The sequence below is a fragment of the Mesoplodon densirostris genome, chromosome 12, assembly GCF_025265405.1.
Source record: "Mesoplodon densirostris isolate mMesDen1 chromosome 12, mMesDen1 primary haplotype, whole genome shotgun sequence".
Classification (NCBI taxonomy): domain Eukaryota; kingdom Metazoa; phylum Chordata; class Mammalia; order Artiodactyla; family Ziphiidae; genus Mesoplodon; species Mesoplodon densirostris.
Genome location: NC_082672.1, coordinates 28,603,343 through 28,622,463, shown reverse-complemented (window position 1 = coordinate 28,622,463; position 19,121 = coordinate 28,603,343). Strand labels below are relative to the sequence as shown.

General features: G+C 37.9%; 1 protein-coding gene across 6 annotated transcripts in view; it reads right to left on the bottom strand.

The window, feature by feature from the left end:
* The window catches only part of AHI1 (Abelson helper integration site 1), a 211,851-nt gene extending 200,169 nt beyond the window's left edge, over positions 1 to 11,682 (bottom strand). For all 6 annotated transcript variants that reach the window (XR_009533948.1, XR_009533949.1, XM_060114693.1 and 3 more), the window contains exons 1-4: positions 11,526 to 11,682; positions 11,083 to 11,145; positions 6,355 to 6,422; positions 4,363 to 4,487 (exon numbers count right to left, since the gene is read on the bottom strand). Coding sequence is in view for 4 of the 6 variants with exons in the window: in XM_060114693.1 (XP_059970676.1) it covers positions 4,363 to 4,487; positions 6,355 to 6,364 (135 nt within the window). In the remaining 2 variants the exon portion in view is untranslated. The remainder of the gene's footprint in view (positions 1 to 4,362; positions 4,488 to 6,354; positions 6,423 to 11,082; positions 11,146 to 11,525) is intronic.
* Positions 11,683 to 19,121: the final 7,439 nt, after the last annotated feature.

Sequence of the window (19,121 nt, the reverse complement as noted above, 5' to 3'; positions counted from 1 at the left end):
TACCCCAATAAAAATAAAAATAAATAAATAAAGAGGTGGGTCTTCTTGTGTTCTAGAAAACTTTCCTCTCCCATATCATCAATTTCTCCATTATCTTCCAGCTATCAGTGTTTAAATACCTGAATGCAATCAATATCATCTTCACAATATCCCTTTTTACAGCCAAACTTCCTGAAAAGGTTGTCTATATTTGTTGTACTGCTTCACCTTTCTATGAACCTTATATTAAACAGCTTTGCTCTCTACCCTGCTAATAAACTTTCAAATATTTATTTGGTAAGCAAAAACACCATCTCTGGTTTCCAATCTGAATAGCTTTTAAAGTGTTTCTATATTTTATTAGTCAATGTTATTTTGTCTTGTAATTAGTTTTATTTTTCATGCCTTTTGCTCACTTAGAGATTTAGTATCTTACTATTTATGGCATTTATTTGTGGTATTTCTTTACATGTTAACAGTATGGAATGGAACTTACTCATAAGGTTGCTCTGAAGATTGATAGGGTAATAACTATAAAACACTGAAAAGATCCTTCTAATTCCAGAATATAGGTGTTCAATAAATGTTAACAATTATTATATATTATTGGCTATATAAAAGAGTATTAGATCTGTGGCTATTAAAAAAATCACATATTTTCCTCAGTGAATTGGCTTTTAGTTGCATTTGTTTCTGACTCAAAAAAGTATCTTCTACATCAGGTTTATTCATTCAACAAATATTTAGTGAGTCTTCTGTGTGCAGACAGAGAATATTCTCGTTACTTGGGATGTCTCTCATTCCTTTTAAGATCAGAGTATCTTTCTACACTGGAAAACTGAACCAGCCCATTTCTATTTTCTTATTTAGGTATTTGTCTACTAATTTAGATTTTTACATTTACCTTTTTAAGATGTCTGAAGTGTAATTTAATGTGAGATAAAATGAGACTGTAACTGACCTCTTCCCCCAGAAGCTAAAGCAACTCTATCACTACTAGTTCTTGTGTCATAGCTTCTTGAAACACCTGGCATAAGAAACTTCTACTTATTTAACTGGTTTCAAGGCTCAACCAGATATATATATTTCAGATCATAAATTCTCTATTCTTAAATCCTTCATTTTGATTCATGTCTCTGGAAATGGTACTATACATTCAACTAATCCATCTTCAATAGTTTTCTTGTTTTTTTCAGGGAGGGAACACTAGCAGCAATTCTTTGCTAATTCACATGCTCACTGTTGCCCTCACAACTGACTGACAATTTAGGCAAGTAGATTCCTTGGAACACAGTTTTCCCCTAAATATTGTAGAGATATTGCTCCATTGTCTTTGGCTTTAGTGTTTTTTGAGAGAAGTCTGAAATGCACTAGATGTTTCTTCTTCTGTTTAGATGTTCGCAAAATTTATCTTTTTCTTTATTACAGTTTTCAGATATAGTTCTCATCTCATAAAATTTATCTGAAATGCAAGATGGATTCATCTCTTCTTAGATGTTTTTTTAACCTCAGAAGGCTTCCTCCTCATGCTCTTTTTACTGTTTCTGCTCCACTAGTGCTGTCTGGGAATACTTACTTGTAGGTCAAGTATTTCTATATATTTGTTATTTCTTATAGCTTTCATTTTAGTTTCAGCCATTTCTTCTCATGAACAATGCTTCATATTTGTCTGCCACATTACTAATTAAATTTTTCCATGGTATCAATTCTATTACTTAGGCCTGAGATATAGTTTTAAGGAAGCAATGAAGAGAGAATGTGGAGACTGTGGTTTTAAATCCTTATTCTACAATTCTTACACGATATTAAAAAATATGGCACAAAATTTGTATGTGTAGGTTATACCTGAACAGAAGGACTGCAGGTTGTTTTGATTTTACTCCAGTGTAAGAAAGTCTTTGAAATCTAATGGGTGAAAATTAGCTCATCCATTCTGGTTATTTCTGCTTCACTGTCTTTGACTATTTTACAACTCAGTAGAGAAAAAGGGTTAACATGTAGAAAACTGATAATACAAATGTTTCCTGTCCATAGCTATGTAAATGATTTCTATTAATACAATGCAACTGAATTTTGTCTGTTAGATAAATCTCTGTAAATTAAATCCATCTGAACTGGTTATAACATCTTACTGGTTCCCTCATTAATTAATGATTTAAATAAAATCTTTGTTATGTGTTAAAAAAAACATATATATATATATATAAAATAACTCCTACTTATTCTATTTCTGCCTCTACAGCCCTGGCAAAGATGGTAAGTCGTTTTCTGTTCAGATGTTCATAAAATTTCTCATATGCAAAATAAGAGCTCTAATATCTATTTTCATGATTAACATAAAAATCAGAAATAATATTTGTAAAACTCTTATCAAAGTGCCTGATAGGCAGTTGAAAAACAGTAACATGAATCTGCCATTATTACGAATTTTATTATTTCTTTCTCTTTGCCTAATTTTCTTATTTCAGCCTGCTTCCTTTTCAGTGTCAGCCTGTTCTGCACATGGGAGTCCTTGTTCTTGTACTGAAGAGATACCATCACTTCATGCCTTATTAAAAGGGGTCCTATTGGGTTGTGGTTAAGAGAGTGGATTCTGCAGTCAGACTGTCAGAGTTTGAATCCTGGCTCTACCACTAACTATGCCACTAACTTTGGGTAAGTTATTCAACCTCTCTGTGATCTAGTTTCCCCATCTATAAATGGATATAAGACTTCATAATTTTATTGTTTGTATTGAAAATGAGTGAATATAAATAAAATGTTTAGAAGAGTGCTTGAAAGATAGAGAGCACCATTATCTAGTAAATAAAAGCAGGTATTCCTCCTCTGTTTGCTAAAGTAAATCATTTCAAAAATAGTTTGTTTTCCAAGAATAATCCTCTTCCGTTGAGCTGAAAAATCTCTTCCTAAATATTTTTTTTAAGAATACTTATCTCTGAATTAAGAGAGACCTTGAATGGCCTCGTGTGTGCTAAAAGAGGCTGAGTAGATTACATTTAATCACCTCCCACTTGTGTGTCCGCAACATCTAAACTGGACCTTGGATAAATGAACATATCTTCTGCCTATTTTCTAGTTATCCATTTAATTTAGCATTCTTGGCCTAAACTGCACCTTGTTCATGCACACAAAGCCCAGTTCTGACAGTGAGAGAAAGTATGAGTTTCTACTTTGACTGAGTCCATAAAAATAGTCTGCAGACAGTTGTGTCCAGGGTTCTTTCTGCTTTTGCCAAATGTACACCACCTTACTCAAGGGGAGGGCATATCCCAGTAAGCAATGCTGCACCGTCCGTATGCCACTCTTCCCTACCATGCTGCACACTGGTATACCAGAAGTGGCATATTCTATTTTAGAGCAGCATCCACTATGGGAGACCTAATCTGATCCATTCTGTCAGCAGTTCTTAATTAGTATGCAGTAGTACACTGGTATACTATGAACCCCTTGCATGTATGCAGCTGCATTCTAGCCAATGCTATAACTTTTTTTTTTTTTTTTTGCCTCACTTGAGAATATAACTATTACACTGATGGCTGCCAGACAGTGTTAAAATGAATAGGTCTCATGACAAAATACAGACTAGGGTAAAATATGCTACAAGTAAAATGTAGGATGCATATAACTCATAAAACTCCTGCCAAAGAAATGTATGTATTCTTTGTATCAATTAACAGGACATGCATGTACCAATTACCAGAACATGCATGAAGTTATTTATTTGTGTGGAGATTATGGTCAAAGAGGTAAAAGGTGCAATGGAAATAGCGAGGTAGGTTTGAAGAGTGAATAGTGCATTAACTGGGATACTACTACAGACTCTATAATACCTTGGGAATCAGGTTGTAGTTAACTGCTGATTTGTTTAGTATTGCTTTGAGTTCTGTATTTTCAGTCCCTTCAAGGGTGCTACCAAAAATTCTATCATTTGAAAGTATACCTCAAGTACAAAAGGATAATTATTTCTTTAAGGTTCCACTGATTTCTCCTGGCTCTGCTGGGTAGAATCAGATGAAGAAGTCTAAATAAAGATAAGCCATTAAATATCCAAAGTAAGATATTATTTCCTAAGTTCTTCACAATTCTGGGTTAAAAATCTTGGTTTTCTTCAAGAACGTGTAATATGGCTAGTTTTGCGTTTCCCTGTTATCCCTAATCACTTTAACCAGTTGGTCTGTTATTCTTGTAGGACAGCACTCAAGAACTCAATACTCAAAGAGTGAAGAGTGAGGCTAATTCTAATGCAAGCTTTACTTTACCACGTTATTGACCACAACACAGATTTACTGTTTTTAATTTCCAAAGTTCCTTGGAGTTTTCATATGAAAGTCATAATTTTATGCAGATATACAAGTCACCATTACCAAATGATCAGTTACTCACTGAGATTTTTTCTCCAGATTTGCCAATATTTTTCTTCAGTTTTTTTCTTTCACGTATTAGATCATTGCGGGCCTTAAGCAATTCCTCAAAGCGAACTTTGGTCTTCACCTTTGCTTCACTCTCAACTACAAATGATAATGACTCATGTCATTTTCTATGCAACTCTATTATCACACATATTATGTTAAAAAATAAACCCCCCACAGCCTTGTAAATACCTGTATGAGTTAAAAGGATTAGTCCTTCTTTCTTAAAAACTTTTCTTTTGGCTTTGGTGACACCACACTCACCTATATCCATCTTACCTTTTGGGCTACTTCCTCTAAAAGTTTCCTTTGCTAAGTTAACTCTTTACTTATGATGCACAGTAGCACCTACGACTATTACGTGGCCTTAAAGAAGTCACTTAACATCTCTAAACTTCATTTTCCTTATGTGTAAAATCGGAATAATCCTATGTCAAAGATCATTTTTTCATGAAAAATGACTAGCACTTGCCTGGCCAACAATCAGCCTTCAACAGATATTAAAAGCTGAAAGTTGTTTTCCCCTTTAAAACATAAATCAGGGCCTCCCTGGTGGCGCAAGTGGTTGAGAGTCCGCCTGCCGATGCAGGGGATACGGGTTCGTGCCCCGGTCTGAGAGGATCCCATATGCCGCGGAGCGGCTGGGCCCGTGAGCCATGGCCGCTGAGCCTGCGCGTCCGGAGCCTGTGCTCCGCAACGGGGGAGGCCACAACGGTGAGAGGCCCGCATACCGCAAAAAAAAAAAAAAAAAAAAAAAAACATAAATCAGATCATGCTAGTACCTTGCTTAAGACCCTGTAAGTTTCCCAGTTCACTTAGGACAAAATAAAGCAAGTCCTTCACATGCCCTACATGGTTCTTACTTCCTGGTCTGTCTACCTCTACAGCTTCAATTAAAACAAATACCCCTATAGGGAGGATGGGAGGGAGGCTCAAGAGGGAGGGGATATGGGGACATATGTATGCATATGGCTGATTCGCTTTGGTGTACAACAGAAACTAACACAGTATTATGAAGCAATTATACTCCAATAAAGATCTATTTAAAAAACCCAAAAAAACAGATATCCCCTTAGATCCCTACATTATAGCCAAACATCCTTGTTTTCAGCTCTTCTGCCAGAACAAGCAATCTCCCATGTGAAGCTGCTTCCACCTGGTGCAAACTTCCTCTAACTCCTCACAGCTGGCTGGTGTTAAGATACCTGTTTAAATGTTGCCTCTAAAGCGGAACATTTCCTGACAACCTCATCTAAATTTCTGTTTCTCACAAGACAGACTGTTCTTTTCCTTCACAGCACTTAACCCAGCTTGAATTTGTGTAATTATTTGTATATCTATATACATCAATATACTGTGTCTCTCCCACTATATGAGGTAGTTAATAACTACATCCCTAGCTACTATCATGGGGTCTAGCACAGAGTAAGTACTCAATAAACATGTTTCAAATAAATAAATGCTGAATGAATGAATGCCCAAGAGCAGGTATTGGCAAATACTACCTGCAGGCCAGTCACCTGTTTTAATAAATAAAGTTTTATTGAAACACAGCCATGCCCATTCTGTTAAGAACTGTTATGGCTGCTTTTGCACCTCAATGGAAGAGCTGAGGAGTTGTAGCAGAGACCAAACCTAAAATATTTACTAGCTTGCCTTTTAGGAAAAAGTTTGCCAAAGTCTACTCTAAAGTGAAAAACCCATTTTGACAATAAAAAATAAAAACTAACCATATGTTGTTATTATTTACCTTGCCCAGCTGAGCCCCAAATTGCCAGTCAATGGATACGTACTAACCTTAATCACCAACATTACATAGAAAGCTAAATATCAAACTATGAAATATCTCTAAATGTAATTTTTGGTTGATGACATCTACTTCATTCCTTAACTGAAGAACCCCTTAAAATAATCCAAACTTTAAAATAAATATGTACTGCATATATAAATTTCATAGAAATCTTACCAGTGGGCATATCTCAGCTTCATGGAGAGCACTGAGTTATAGTGTAAAGCACTGATTCAATCAGGATCCTATTAAAACAAAGAGGATTTATTTGTAATATGGAATTTCCAAATAAAAATTATAAGATACAAGATTATGTGATTGTCTACTACCTCATCAGGTTTATACCAATAAAACTAAGTTATCTTATTCCAACCTTATGTAAATGACTTAAATACATCTGAACCAGTTTAGAGTCTTAAAGTAAAGCAAACTGGATCATAATTGAGTAAAATATTTATATATTTGAAACAAAAAATTTAAAAAATTTTTGAAAGGCAATAAACATCTAACTTAGTATATTAATACACCTTTTAAAGTATTTTAAGTAAAAAAAAATGAACACTTCTATGTACTTTTGAGAAACCAAACTCCATATCAGGACTGACTTTCCCAAGCACATACACTATTACACTAGTAAAGTATGCTTCTGGGTAGCACATTCACAGATAATGAATTTAAATATTTCTGTACCTGCCACTGAAAATGCTGCAAAAGAGAAGGTTAAGCACAAGCATTCATTCCATCTTCTCAAATAAATACCTGGGTGTGTTTCATTGTGTATCAAAACCATGGGTAAACTCAGTATATATATTCTTAAATTTCCAGTTTTTGTAAAAGATGAGGGTGTGTGTCCAAAACAGACATTAATTCTCACATTAGAAAACAATATGCATACATTTTTAAGAATAAAAATGAAGACTGTTAAAAAAATTGATTTGACTCAACAATTATCAGTTAAGGTTGCAGATCCCTGGGGATCCACATTTGTGTTCCTTTAGTATTAGGGGTACTTTGGACAGAAAAGTCTGATAACAAATGCTAAAAAGAAAATAATGATTATACAAATACACTAAGTATGTGAGTTAACTTCTGTAACAACTATCAGGTATACAGACAAAATAGACATCATTAAACACACAGAGTAAAACCTCCTATTCTTTATTGATAGGAAACAGCATTAACTCTTTCTAGAAGATAATAGATCCAATAAGCCTGATCATCTTTCCAATCTACTCCAAATTAGAAAAGAGAGAGGCTGCAAAGCCAACTGCATCAGTAATTGAAAGCTGACAGCACATAAATAGAAAAAAAAAAGCAAATAAGGATTTAATATTTATAGTATTCCATGGTGATTCAATATATAGGAAAATAGTTGAACTATATTATGACTGAGTCATCAAGAAAAGGTTTATTTATATTCTTTTGTTTTATCTTGAGCAGAAAATGTATGACATTTTAGACAGATTAAATAAAAACTACTGAAGAGATGGAATAAAGAGTCAAGGATGATTCTCATGTTTTTCAAAAGGAAATAATTAGACCAGTAGTATCATTAATTGGAATATAGTGCAGTACAGCACAAGTGTAGTGAAGTAGTTTAAAACACAAGTCCTGGAATTACTGTAATCTCCCATGGTTACTTGTATGGGCCGGGCAATGTTTCCTCATCTGTAAAATCAGTCTAACAGTGACTATTCAAAGGGCTGTTGTAAGAGTTAAATGATTAAAAGGTTAAAACAGTGCCTTAGAACAAGCATCAATAACATTAGCTACAATTATAACAGATACTTCTTATGGGGACACTCAGTGAGCTTTAGCAGGGCATGTTGAGCTGGATATCTGAGGCGTATTAAGCAGCTATAAGCATTGGCTCTATTGTCAGATTCCTGGATTCAAATCTCAGTTCTACCTGTCAAGAGATTAATCTCAATTTCCTACTCTTTAAAAAGAGAATGATAACAGTATATCACTTACAGGGTTTTTGTAAAGATGAAATAAGAATATGCAGGTAAAACTCTAGGCACAATGCCTAGAGCATGGCAAGCTCTTCGAAAATCATAGCTATTATTACTGTAGGCACATATAGAGTGTGTGTGTGTGTGTATGGAGATTCATATATATATATATATATATATATATATATATATATATATATATATAAAATCAGTTTATGTTCGGTAGGTGATATAGTAATCCAGCAAGGAGATAAGAGTCTGAAGATTTGGGCATCATTTATTTATATTTGTGATGGTTGCAAGAAAAAAAAGGGCCAAACACAGAATTCTGGGAGCCCACAAAATAAACTAAAAAGACATCAGGGAGATAGATGAAAAACTGGGAGAAGTAACCAAAGGAAAAAGAGTTTCAAGAAAGAAGTGGTCTACACTGTGTGGTACCAAGAGTTCTTGCAAGATTTGAAGAGTGTCCACTGGATCTGCAGTCAGGAAGTCACGTGTGCAAAGCTTTTTGTGGAGGGACAGAAACCTGGCAGCCACAGGGGGAGGAATGAATGGAAGGTAAGACCTGTAGAAGAAATGTGTGGATAATTCTTCCTACACTTCTGCTTCCAACCGTCTCCCTCCACCCTGCACAGGCAGTGACATGAGGCAGTAGCTTTGAGGTACAGAAAGACTAGGGAAGGATTTTGCTGTTTGTTTTAAGACTGTTTCCATGCCTCCATCACACTACCCTTAAAAAATAAACCACTGGAGGAATTTTCTAAAATACAAATGTGATGGAATCATTTCTTTGTTTAGAATTCTTCAGTAGCTCCCAATACTGGAAAACATGAGGTCCTTCCCATTGGGGTCCAAAGCTACTAGTGAAATGACCCCTTGCCTTTCTCCACCTCCCCTTCTCTAGGCACACTTCCACACTGTGGGCTCCAGCCCTGTGAAACCACTTGCAGGCCCTCAAATGTGCCAAACTCTTTCTTGCCTTTGTACCATTACACATACACCCCTCTCTCCTAAGAAATGCCCTTCCTCTCTTGTCTCTCTAACTCCTAACTATCCTTTGACACTAAATGCAAATAGTATTGAGACAGGCTAAGACCTGGGACCTGGGTCCCTTTACTGGAGTGTCTGCACCTGGACAAACATAAACTATAAGGGACTAAACACAACTGCATGCATGCACAGTTGGGGCAAAATCATGAACAGTAAGATACAAAAGGGCCAAAAGCCAACTTCTGAGGTGCTGGGAACAAAAGCCACAGCATACTGTGCAGGATCCCTGCCCACAGCACCACCAAGGGGGCGGGCAGAACACCTAAGCCACGCCTCCAGCCCAGCCCACAAATCTGGCCCCAACCTCTCCCCCTTTAAGGAACGAGCTCTGCCCCACACCCCGACCCACCACCCCGTTTCCCGTTTTCACTCCCTCGTGAAACAACAGAAGTCCCAATAAAGCCTCGCCTAAACTTCTTGTCTGCCCTCGTATCAATTTCTATTGATTAAAGAGTCCAAGGACCCAGGTCAGTATCAGTATCTTCTCTAAGGAGCTCGCTAACTTTGAGGGGTTAGAGACAGTCTCCATAAATAAACAAGATTCTGAAGATGGTTTTAAAAACTTTGGGTATTTGAATTTCTTTCAAATGTATATTTTTAAAATTTCCCAGAGTCCTCATAACAAGCGATTTGCTTCCTGAAAGCCCAAGTAGTAACAGAAATCGTTAAATATGTCTCCTCTGTGCTCCGACAGTGCCTTGATCTTCATACCTCCCACCTAGGCCTTGAATTTTCACTCTGGTAAAATCTTCTGTGACCGCCCCCCACCAAACTGCTAGCTTGTGGAGGGCTAGGCCTGTGCTCTCTTCATCTATGTATCCCATTTTAAAAGGGGGGAGGGGGCAGTAATAATGGTTCTAGGGTCAAAATGAGTCAGGCTTAAGCTTTTTTTTTTTTTTTTGCCTGGGAAATTAAAATGGCACCTACTTTATTGTAAGGAGAAAAGGAAATACTGAAAAGCAAAGTTATCAGCACAGTGGCTGGCCCATTACTTTACGTCCATTATTATAGTATTAAAAATAAACAATTATGCGATAGACAAAAAATATTAAATAAATTATGTATTTACATTATTTACCACTATTTAGTAGTCTAATGTACAATCCAATTAGTAAACACTAATATTAGTTTAATGATAAACATAGTAAATACATTACAGAAATGGTCATCTCTAAATGGTAATGTGTACTATAGCAAATACATTATAGAATGACTAATATTTGATAAGTAAGATCATCAGCAAAAATTAAGGTCAAACTTAAAATGACATCTGTGAATCTCATATATGTCATTATATTTAAAAGCTTCTCCCTCACAAACCCTTTTACAGGACCTGCTAAGAGATACAAAATAGGGAAATTAACTGCATTACATTTCATCTCATTTTATGTTTTCTCTAAACGCCTGATTATCAGCCAATAAATGACTAAAGATCAAGGGAAGAAAAAGCAGAGGCTTGGATGATTCGCTCCTTAACCGAATTTTACAGCACGGGATAAAAGGAAACAAACAAAACCCGTATACATAATTCAATTAATATATCAGAATAGTCTCCATAAATATATAAGGTTCTAAATACGATTAAAAAAACTTTTGGTATTTGAACTTCTTTCAAATGTATATATTTTTAATTTCTCAGAGTGCTCATAATAAGCAATCTTCTTCCGGAACGCCCAAGCAGTAACAGCAATCGTAAACGCAACAGGTGGAAAAACTGTTAGCATCCTTTTCTCAAAAGAAGGAGAAGCCATATGCTCCAGTCAGTAGATGTTTTCACAGTAATGCGGAAATGTAGCACAGGGATCCCTAACTAGTATACGTTTTCTTCTATTTGTATACATATCGAAACGACCCTGTTAATGTAACTATACTCTTAGAAACGTAACACAACGATCACCTTTTCTCAGATGTAATTAAGAAGGTATTTCACGGGTTCAAGATTCAGCACCAGGTTGACACCCTAAAAGGAAATAAACGTATGTACTTAGTACGCATCTGATTTAAACGCTGTTAAACCAGAACCGGGAATAGGAAAGGCAAAGATTGCATTCACTCTTTCACGACACCACGCTCAGCGTTCCGGAGAAAAGGAGCCCAGGAATGGGAGATGAAAAGTAAGTACGAAGAGGTAACTCTCCGAAACCCCAACCCTCCACTCTGCCGCGCTGGGCGGGTCAAACTGCAGTGGTGCAGGGCAGCCCCCGCCCGGCCTCCCCGGCCCGCCGCCCCCGCGCCTTAGGACTCGAGCAGCCCTCCACACCACTGTCCCCGAAGAGGGCCAGGGCAGGCCGAGCGCCCGAGCCCGGACTCCCGCCACCAGCAGGCCTGCAGGGTACTCACGGAGAAGAGGGCGCAGACCTGCCCACAGAGGGTCCCGCCGGAGCCGACGCCGGGACCGTGCGGGGTGGCCTGAAAGCTACGCGGCCGCACTGCCCCCCCAGCGGCCAGCCACCCGGGCTCTGAGCCCCCGCTGGGCGCCGCAGTGCTGGCAGCGCGCCGCCAGCTGACGTCAGCCCCTGCCTACGCCGCCGTTCCCATGACAACCGATGTGGCGCCAACTCACCGCCTGGACCTCTGCCGGGCCTCGGCGCCCCTCCGCGGCCCCGCCCCCTCCCACGGCCCCGCCCCCGCGCCACCTAAGCCTGGGCCTGGAGGGGCTGCAGTGCGGCGTCTGCGGAGCGTAGGCCGCGCGCGCGCGCGCGCGCCCGCCCGCGGGCCCTCAAGCTGCGGCCGGGCCCGCGCTCAGGAGCCGAGCGTAGGCTCTAGGCCGCCGCCCTCCAAGGAGAAAGAATACGTTCCCTCTGGAGCGGGAAGGGACCATGGAAATGCTCAGGTGCTTCTCGGAGCCTGCTCGTGTCCCCACTGTCGCCCCGAAGAAGCGCTCTGCTCCTCAGAACTATAGCCAGCGCTGGGCAAAACGGGAGGTGGCAAAGCGAGATGGAGGCTGTTATGGAACCCGCCAAGGCTAGGAAATATGAATGAGGCAAAGAAACACTCTCGTCACCCCCCAGGCGATCGCGCCCACGAAATGAAACCTCCTTTTAAGGGTGGAGAATGCAGAGTTGTACTACACACCAAATCTTAAGGAAAAAATTATCCACGATTCATCTGGTGCTGAGTTATCTCACTATGTGTTTAAAGCAGAACAGCAACCCCCCAAAAGTCATCTTTTGCTACACCCAGTGCCCCCTCCCACCTTCTAATTTTTGCCACAGCGCCATCTTTAGCTCTGAGTCACTAGGGATGGAAAAATACTAGTCAAGTCACTCCCGGACTCTTGAATTTTCTGCAGTTGTAGTCACACACTAAAACCTGTTGCTTCGTTTGTACGGTAAGAGCATTATGCATATTTCTTTGGAGGCCTGCTTTTCCATTCCTATTAGCATCACCACACCCTACAAAGCATATCTCATTTGTTTCTCCAAATCCTGTGAGAAATTTCTCAAGTCAGTGAGAAATATTACCAATCCAATGGATGTTCATCTTTCCACTTAAACTCTAATTCTCTTTCTGGATCTCTGTCTTGGTTTTATCCTCCCAGTGTTCTAGTTAAATGCCTGCAGACCAGCCTAAATGCCTCTTAACATCAAATCAGGTCCATTCTACCTTCTTAACACCCCCCAGGGTATAGTCTGTCCATCTTAACTCTACTGCCTCCTGCCAAGTTTCATCACTTCTCACAGGGATTATTGTGAGATGGGCTCTTTACCAGTCTCTTGACTCCAGTTTTGATCACTGAATTCCATTCTGCACACTGCTACCAGAATGACCTCACTAAAAATGTAAATCTGATAATACCACTCTCCTAAAAATTATTCAAAGATGATCTGTAGGAGGAAGTTGAGTTACTTTGCCTAGGATACAAGACACTCCATCTCCCTGACTAGTTTCGTCTCTCATTGCATTGTTTCAATTTTATGCTTTAGCAATATTGAATACGTTTACCATGCAAAACAATCCATACCCTTTCATACCCCAGTTCTTGCATATTGTCCCCTCTCCCTGAAGAATCCTTCCTTGTAAACTCCTACTTCTCCATGTCTCAGCCCAAATATTGTCCATCCTTTGAATCTTAACCAGGTTGACTGATTTCACCAAACATTCCTGCTATATATCTTGTTATGCTTTGGATACTGATTCTATAAGTTATATTTTAATTGTTTGCATTATACCTTAACTTTCCAAGCCCCAGTATCTACCACAGTACATATCAAGCAGTTGGTACTTCATAAACATTTGTTGAATGAATAATAGATGACATATATTGGCTTTGCATTGTAGGTGTTTTATGTACTTTTCATCTGTCCTCACAACTGTGATGTAAGGACCCACTTTACAAAGAGAGGTTATAACTCTAGCTGCTCGTTATTAGGCATTTTAATAACACATTCCCTAGTCTGTCAGACTGGCTGAGATGTACACCTGCTATCATTTCTTGCCTGGACCTTACAATAGCTTACAGAGGTATGCGTGTATGTGTGTTGGGGGGAGTGTGAGGTCAGGGAATGTTTCATAGCAGAAGTGACATTTAAGTAAAGACCTAAACAATGTGTAGAGTTGTCCAGGTTGGGAAGAGTTTCTGGGTAGAAAAAAATGGAGTATAATCCTCACTAAAAGAAAGCTTGGCATAATCCAAGAACCAGCATGGCTTACTGAAATGTTGAGAATGAGACTGGGGGCTTTTGGAGGAAGTAAGACAAGAGAGATAAGCAAGTTATGAAGAGACCCAGACAATATGTTGTGAGGTCAATGGGGTACCATTGAAGGGTTTTAACCATGGAGTAAATGGTCAACTTTTCATTTCAGAAAGATAACACTGACTGTAGTGTAGAAACATGGATGGGAAGAAAGCAAATATAGATCCAGGAATATCAGTTAGGACGCTGTTGTTTTAGACCAGACCATGTAAGAGATGATGGTGGTATGGGCAAGGCTAGGAGCGGTCAGAACGGACAGAAGTGTATCAGTTCAAGAGATTTGGGGAGGTAGAAAATGTTAGGACTTGGTGATTGATTGGATGGAGGAATGAGTGATAGGAAAGAATAGAAAATGATAAACAGCTTCTTCCCTTGCCAGGTGAAGAGGTGGCAAGCACGTCAGGGCCACAATGGTTACATGAAATGGGAGTGAGGAAATAAGTATATATATTGAGGCTAATGGGAGCCAAGTGTCTCTGACAGAGAAGGGAGTTACAAATAGGAAAAAAAGGAATTCCAGAATGACTTTTGTGGTAGTAGTGGATTGGAATTGGTTAAGTCAGTGTGAACTCACAGTTTTCAATATATATATAAACACATACAGAAATAAGTGTAGATAAAAGTATTTGCATACTTGTGTGTATGTGTGTCTCCTGTCTGTCGGTCTATCTATCTATGTATCTATTTTTCTATCTCTCCCCTCGCTCTCTGTTCAAAAGGTCTAGGAGCATGATATCCTAGAAGCAGTGAGCACATAGAACCTAGATCTTGGTTTCTAAACACGATTCTCCACTAAAAGGGACTAGAGATGCTGGAGAAATGGCTGATTCAGAGCAGGAGTATGGCAAGTATAACATGACCCTGGAAAACCTTTTGGCACCAGAAACTAAAGAAGCTCTCACAGAATGATGGAACATATCAAGGGGACAAAGAAGTCAGCTTGAAGGGGCCCCCATTAGCCACATCTGGGTCAATCTGAGCATCACTATAATAATGTTAATAAATTATGATCCTCTGAAGAAAATAAAATACTTGAGTCCATGCTGACATAAATACATGAATTTTAAAAAATGGGGATAAAGAAAAGCTCTTCCTTACATTAGACTGCCAACTAATAAATGTAGAGAGAATGATATAGGTAGAAACATCACCATTTGGCAGCCATTATAGTAAAAACTGATTCAGGCAAGAATCATCAATGTATGCTAAAACTAGAGGGTGAGAGTTTTAAGAGATTATACACACACATATATATGTATATGTATATGGTAAGAAACCTTAGAACACACTTTTCTGATATTCCTGCCAAAAAATGCATAGCCTGAATCTAATCATGAAGAAAGATAAGACAATCCCAAACTGAGGGACATTCTACAAAATCATAGACCTGTACTCTTCAAAAGTGTCAAGGTCATGAAAGACAAAGGAACGTCTAAAGAACATTTTCGGTTTGTAACGGACTAAAGAGACATGACAATTAAATGGACCATATGATTCTGAATTGGATCTTTTTGCTATAAAGGATATTACTGGGATGGTTGACAAAGTGTGTATGGGGGTCTGTGGACTAGATGGTAGTAATTTAACAATATCACTTTCCTGATTTTGATGACTATATTCTGGTAATGTAGGAGATACCTTCATTTCTAGAAAATACACACTGAAGAGTTTAAAGGTCATGAAGCTTCATGTTTACAGTTTACTTAAATGGTTCATAAAAAAAGCATATATAAAAATATAAGTAAATAAAAATATAAATAATATACATACAGAGAGAGAACAATGAAGCAAATGTAATATATCAACAATCGGAGAATTTGGGCAAAGGTGTTCTTTATACTATTCTTGCAATCTTTTTTTTTTCTGTAAGTTTAACAGTATTTTAAGATTATAGAAAATGGTTTTAATGTACTGAGGTTTCTGGCTTAGGTACCTGGATGGAGAATGGCTAATTAGTTAACAATGAAAGGCAGGAAGAGCAGGTATGGAGGAAAAGATGTTTGTTTTCAGTAGGATATATCCAGTAGGCATTTGAGTATGTAATTAACATATTCATGAGCCCCATTCACACTGGAGAAAGCTAATATGCTGCTTTCACTTCCATTAACCAAGAGTGCAAGACTGAGGACACTCTACTAGTACTAGGAGAGGCAAACAATTGAGTAGTAGTGGTGGTAATTATCATAAAATTGCCTAATCATTCATGAAAATAGATTTAGGGTATCCAAAACGTTAAATAAATATAAAGAGTGAATTTATTGAATAAAACAAAAATATGGTTGATATACAAAATATTTATCCCCAGTACAGGATTGCATTAAACCAGTCAGAACAGATGTTGGCCTTACTGCTTGTATTAGCTTGCTAGGGCTGTCGTGCAAAGTACCACAAATGGGGTGGCTTAAACAACAGAAATTTATTTTCTCACAGTTCTGGAGGTTAGAAGTCCAAGATTAAGGTGTTAGCAAGGTGTTGGTTTCTTCTGAGGCCTCTCTCCTTGGCGTGTAGATGGCTGCCTTCTCCCTGAGGCTTCACATAGTCTTCCCTCTGTACCTGTGTGTGTCCTAATCTCCTCTTCTTAGGATTAGGATTAGGGCCCACCCTGATGACCTAATTTTAACTTACTTATTTCTTTAAAGACTTTATCTCCCCAAATAGTCACATTCTGAGGTTCTAGGGGTTGGGATTTTAACATATGAATTTTGGAGGGTTAACTTAGCTCATAACACTGCTGGAGAAGGATTCTGGAAGCTTAACAGAATGCAGTGATGGGACCTTGTTTGGATTCTCATTCAAAACTAACTTTATAAAGACATGTCTTAGGCAATCCCAGGTTTTTCAGTATGGGCTAAGTATTGTACAATAGTAAGGAATTTTTGTTTTAGATGAAAAACTGGTATTGTGATAATATAAGAATGTGATCATTTTAAGTCTATACAGTAAAATGACAAGATGTTTGAGATTTGCTTTAAAATATTCCAGGAAAAAAAAAAAAACAGGTGGGGGAAAGATGACACATATCTATCTAAATTTTGATAGCTGTTGAAGCTGGCTGATAAGTACCTGGTATTTTATTATACTTTTTCTTTGTGTGTTTGGAAATTTTCATAGTAAACAGGAAAACAAAAGTAAGAAAACTCATGTTACAGAGAGTTTAAAAGACATAGAATCAAGGAAAAAGGAAAAAATAAGCAGTACCATTCCCAAAGAGACTCTCAGTTAACTTTTTTGGATTTTTTTTTTGTTCAGTCTGTTTTCCATGCATATTCTAATTTTGGTCATATCTTATATAAGCTGTTTGTTTCTGCTTTCTTGAATTAACATTATGTTATACCTTTCCATGCAATTATGCATGCCATATAAACATCGTTAAAATTCTAACTTTGTTAATAATGTTCATATGTGCTTACAGTAAAAATTCAAACAATAATCCAGATGTTTATAATGTGGAAACTGAAAGTCTGCCATATGTAAATCACTGGCAATAGTCTTTTATACATTCTTCCAGACTTTCTTTCACATATATACTAAATATACTAAACTATAAAGACAGCTTCATACTATAGATTTTATCCTGCCACATCGTTTTTGAGTTTATCATGTATTATTATTCCAGAGGGCTTTTAATGTCAGTAATATACATCCATTTCATTCATTTTAATGATTCATACTATGTTATTTTGACTCCAAAGTTTATCAGTTATAATAAAAGTGCCAAATATGGTGGATTTTTAAAATTAAGAGAACTTTCATTTAAGTCTTTCACATTATTATTAGGTTTATTCCTCAGTATTTTATATAATTTTAGTGCTATTTTTAATGCAGTAAATTCTCTTAGTATATGTTCTGACTGGTGATTGCACATTTTCCTGCTTTTCCTCCTCCTAAGTTACCTTTGCTAGTTTTTGCTTATCTTCTTTACCTCTTGATGTTGGAACATCCCAGAGCTAACCTCTTGGACCTCTTCTCTATAGTTACTCCTTTGGTGATTTCTTCTAGTCTGTAAAACCCCATGGCCATACAGACTACTCCAAAAGATATCTCCCCAGCCCATGCTTCTCTCTTGAACTTCAGACTCATTTATCCAAATTCATGCTAGATATCGCTATTTAGATGTCTAGTAGTATCTGAAACTTATCTTTTCTGACACTTAACTCCTAATCTTCTGCCTCCTCAGACAAACCCCACTTGAAGCTTTCTCCATCTCACATAATGGCAACTCCATTTTTTTTCCAGTTACTCAAGCCAAACACCAAGCACCTTGGAGTGACCTTTGACCTTTCTCCTTTTCTTACAACCCATATGCAACCTATCAGGTTAGTATAGATTTAAATCCAAATCCCATGTAAGAAAGGCCACATTTATAATTCAAAGGGGAGATTTTTTTTTTCTCTACCCAAATTTTAGCCTAAACGTTCAAGCCTCCTTGTATCCCTTTGCTAGTGTAGTGTTTTGAGGATTCCAGTTTTATGCAAAGATCTCAGTTCCTATGCTGAGCAAGGCCTCATCTCCTGTGTCTTGGGAGGCCATTACATTCTCGGACTACATTCAGGGTATCAGCAACTGCCTCGAGGTTAGACACAACTTCAGTGCCTGCTTACCACACTTGTTTCAGTTCTCTCTTCCTTTTGGCCCTTGAGAATTTCATTTGCTTTTCAATGAGTTCAATGATGCAATTTAGTCAGCATTTCTAGCTGATTTTCAGAAGTTTTTTTTTTTTTTTTTTCCACAGAATATCTCTTTGACATATTGGATAAAAAGGAATTCCTTCTCTCTCAACTCTTAATACATGTTGCAGGGAATTTTATGAGTTAATAGTAGTTACCTTGTAATAGTGATTGTCATTCAAGCTTAGCCGATGCCTTGCTGAAGGAATTGAGCCTCCTTTATAAACTTTCTGTAGGGTGGCGTGCTAAGAAAACTTGATGAACCTGTAGATATGGGTTAGGTCAGAATTCACTGAGCTTCCCACAGTGTATAAAGCTATTTATAGATGTGTTGTCTACATATGAATACCATTTTATTAGGAGAATGTTTCGATTTGGGTCTCAGGGGCCCCATGAAAAACAAACTGCTGCAGAGACTAAGGAAAGAAAAAGAAAAAAAAAAAATTCAGCATAAACTGAATCCAGGTCTCTACAGCGGTGAGTACTAGATGGCAACAAATCGATATGTATCATTACTTGTGCCTAAAAGATCCCAGTTTAAAGATATGTAAGGCCTTAGGCACCCATTTCTT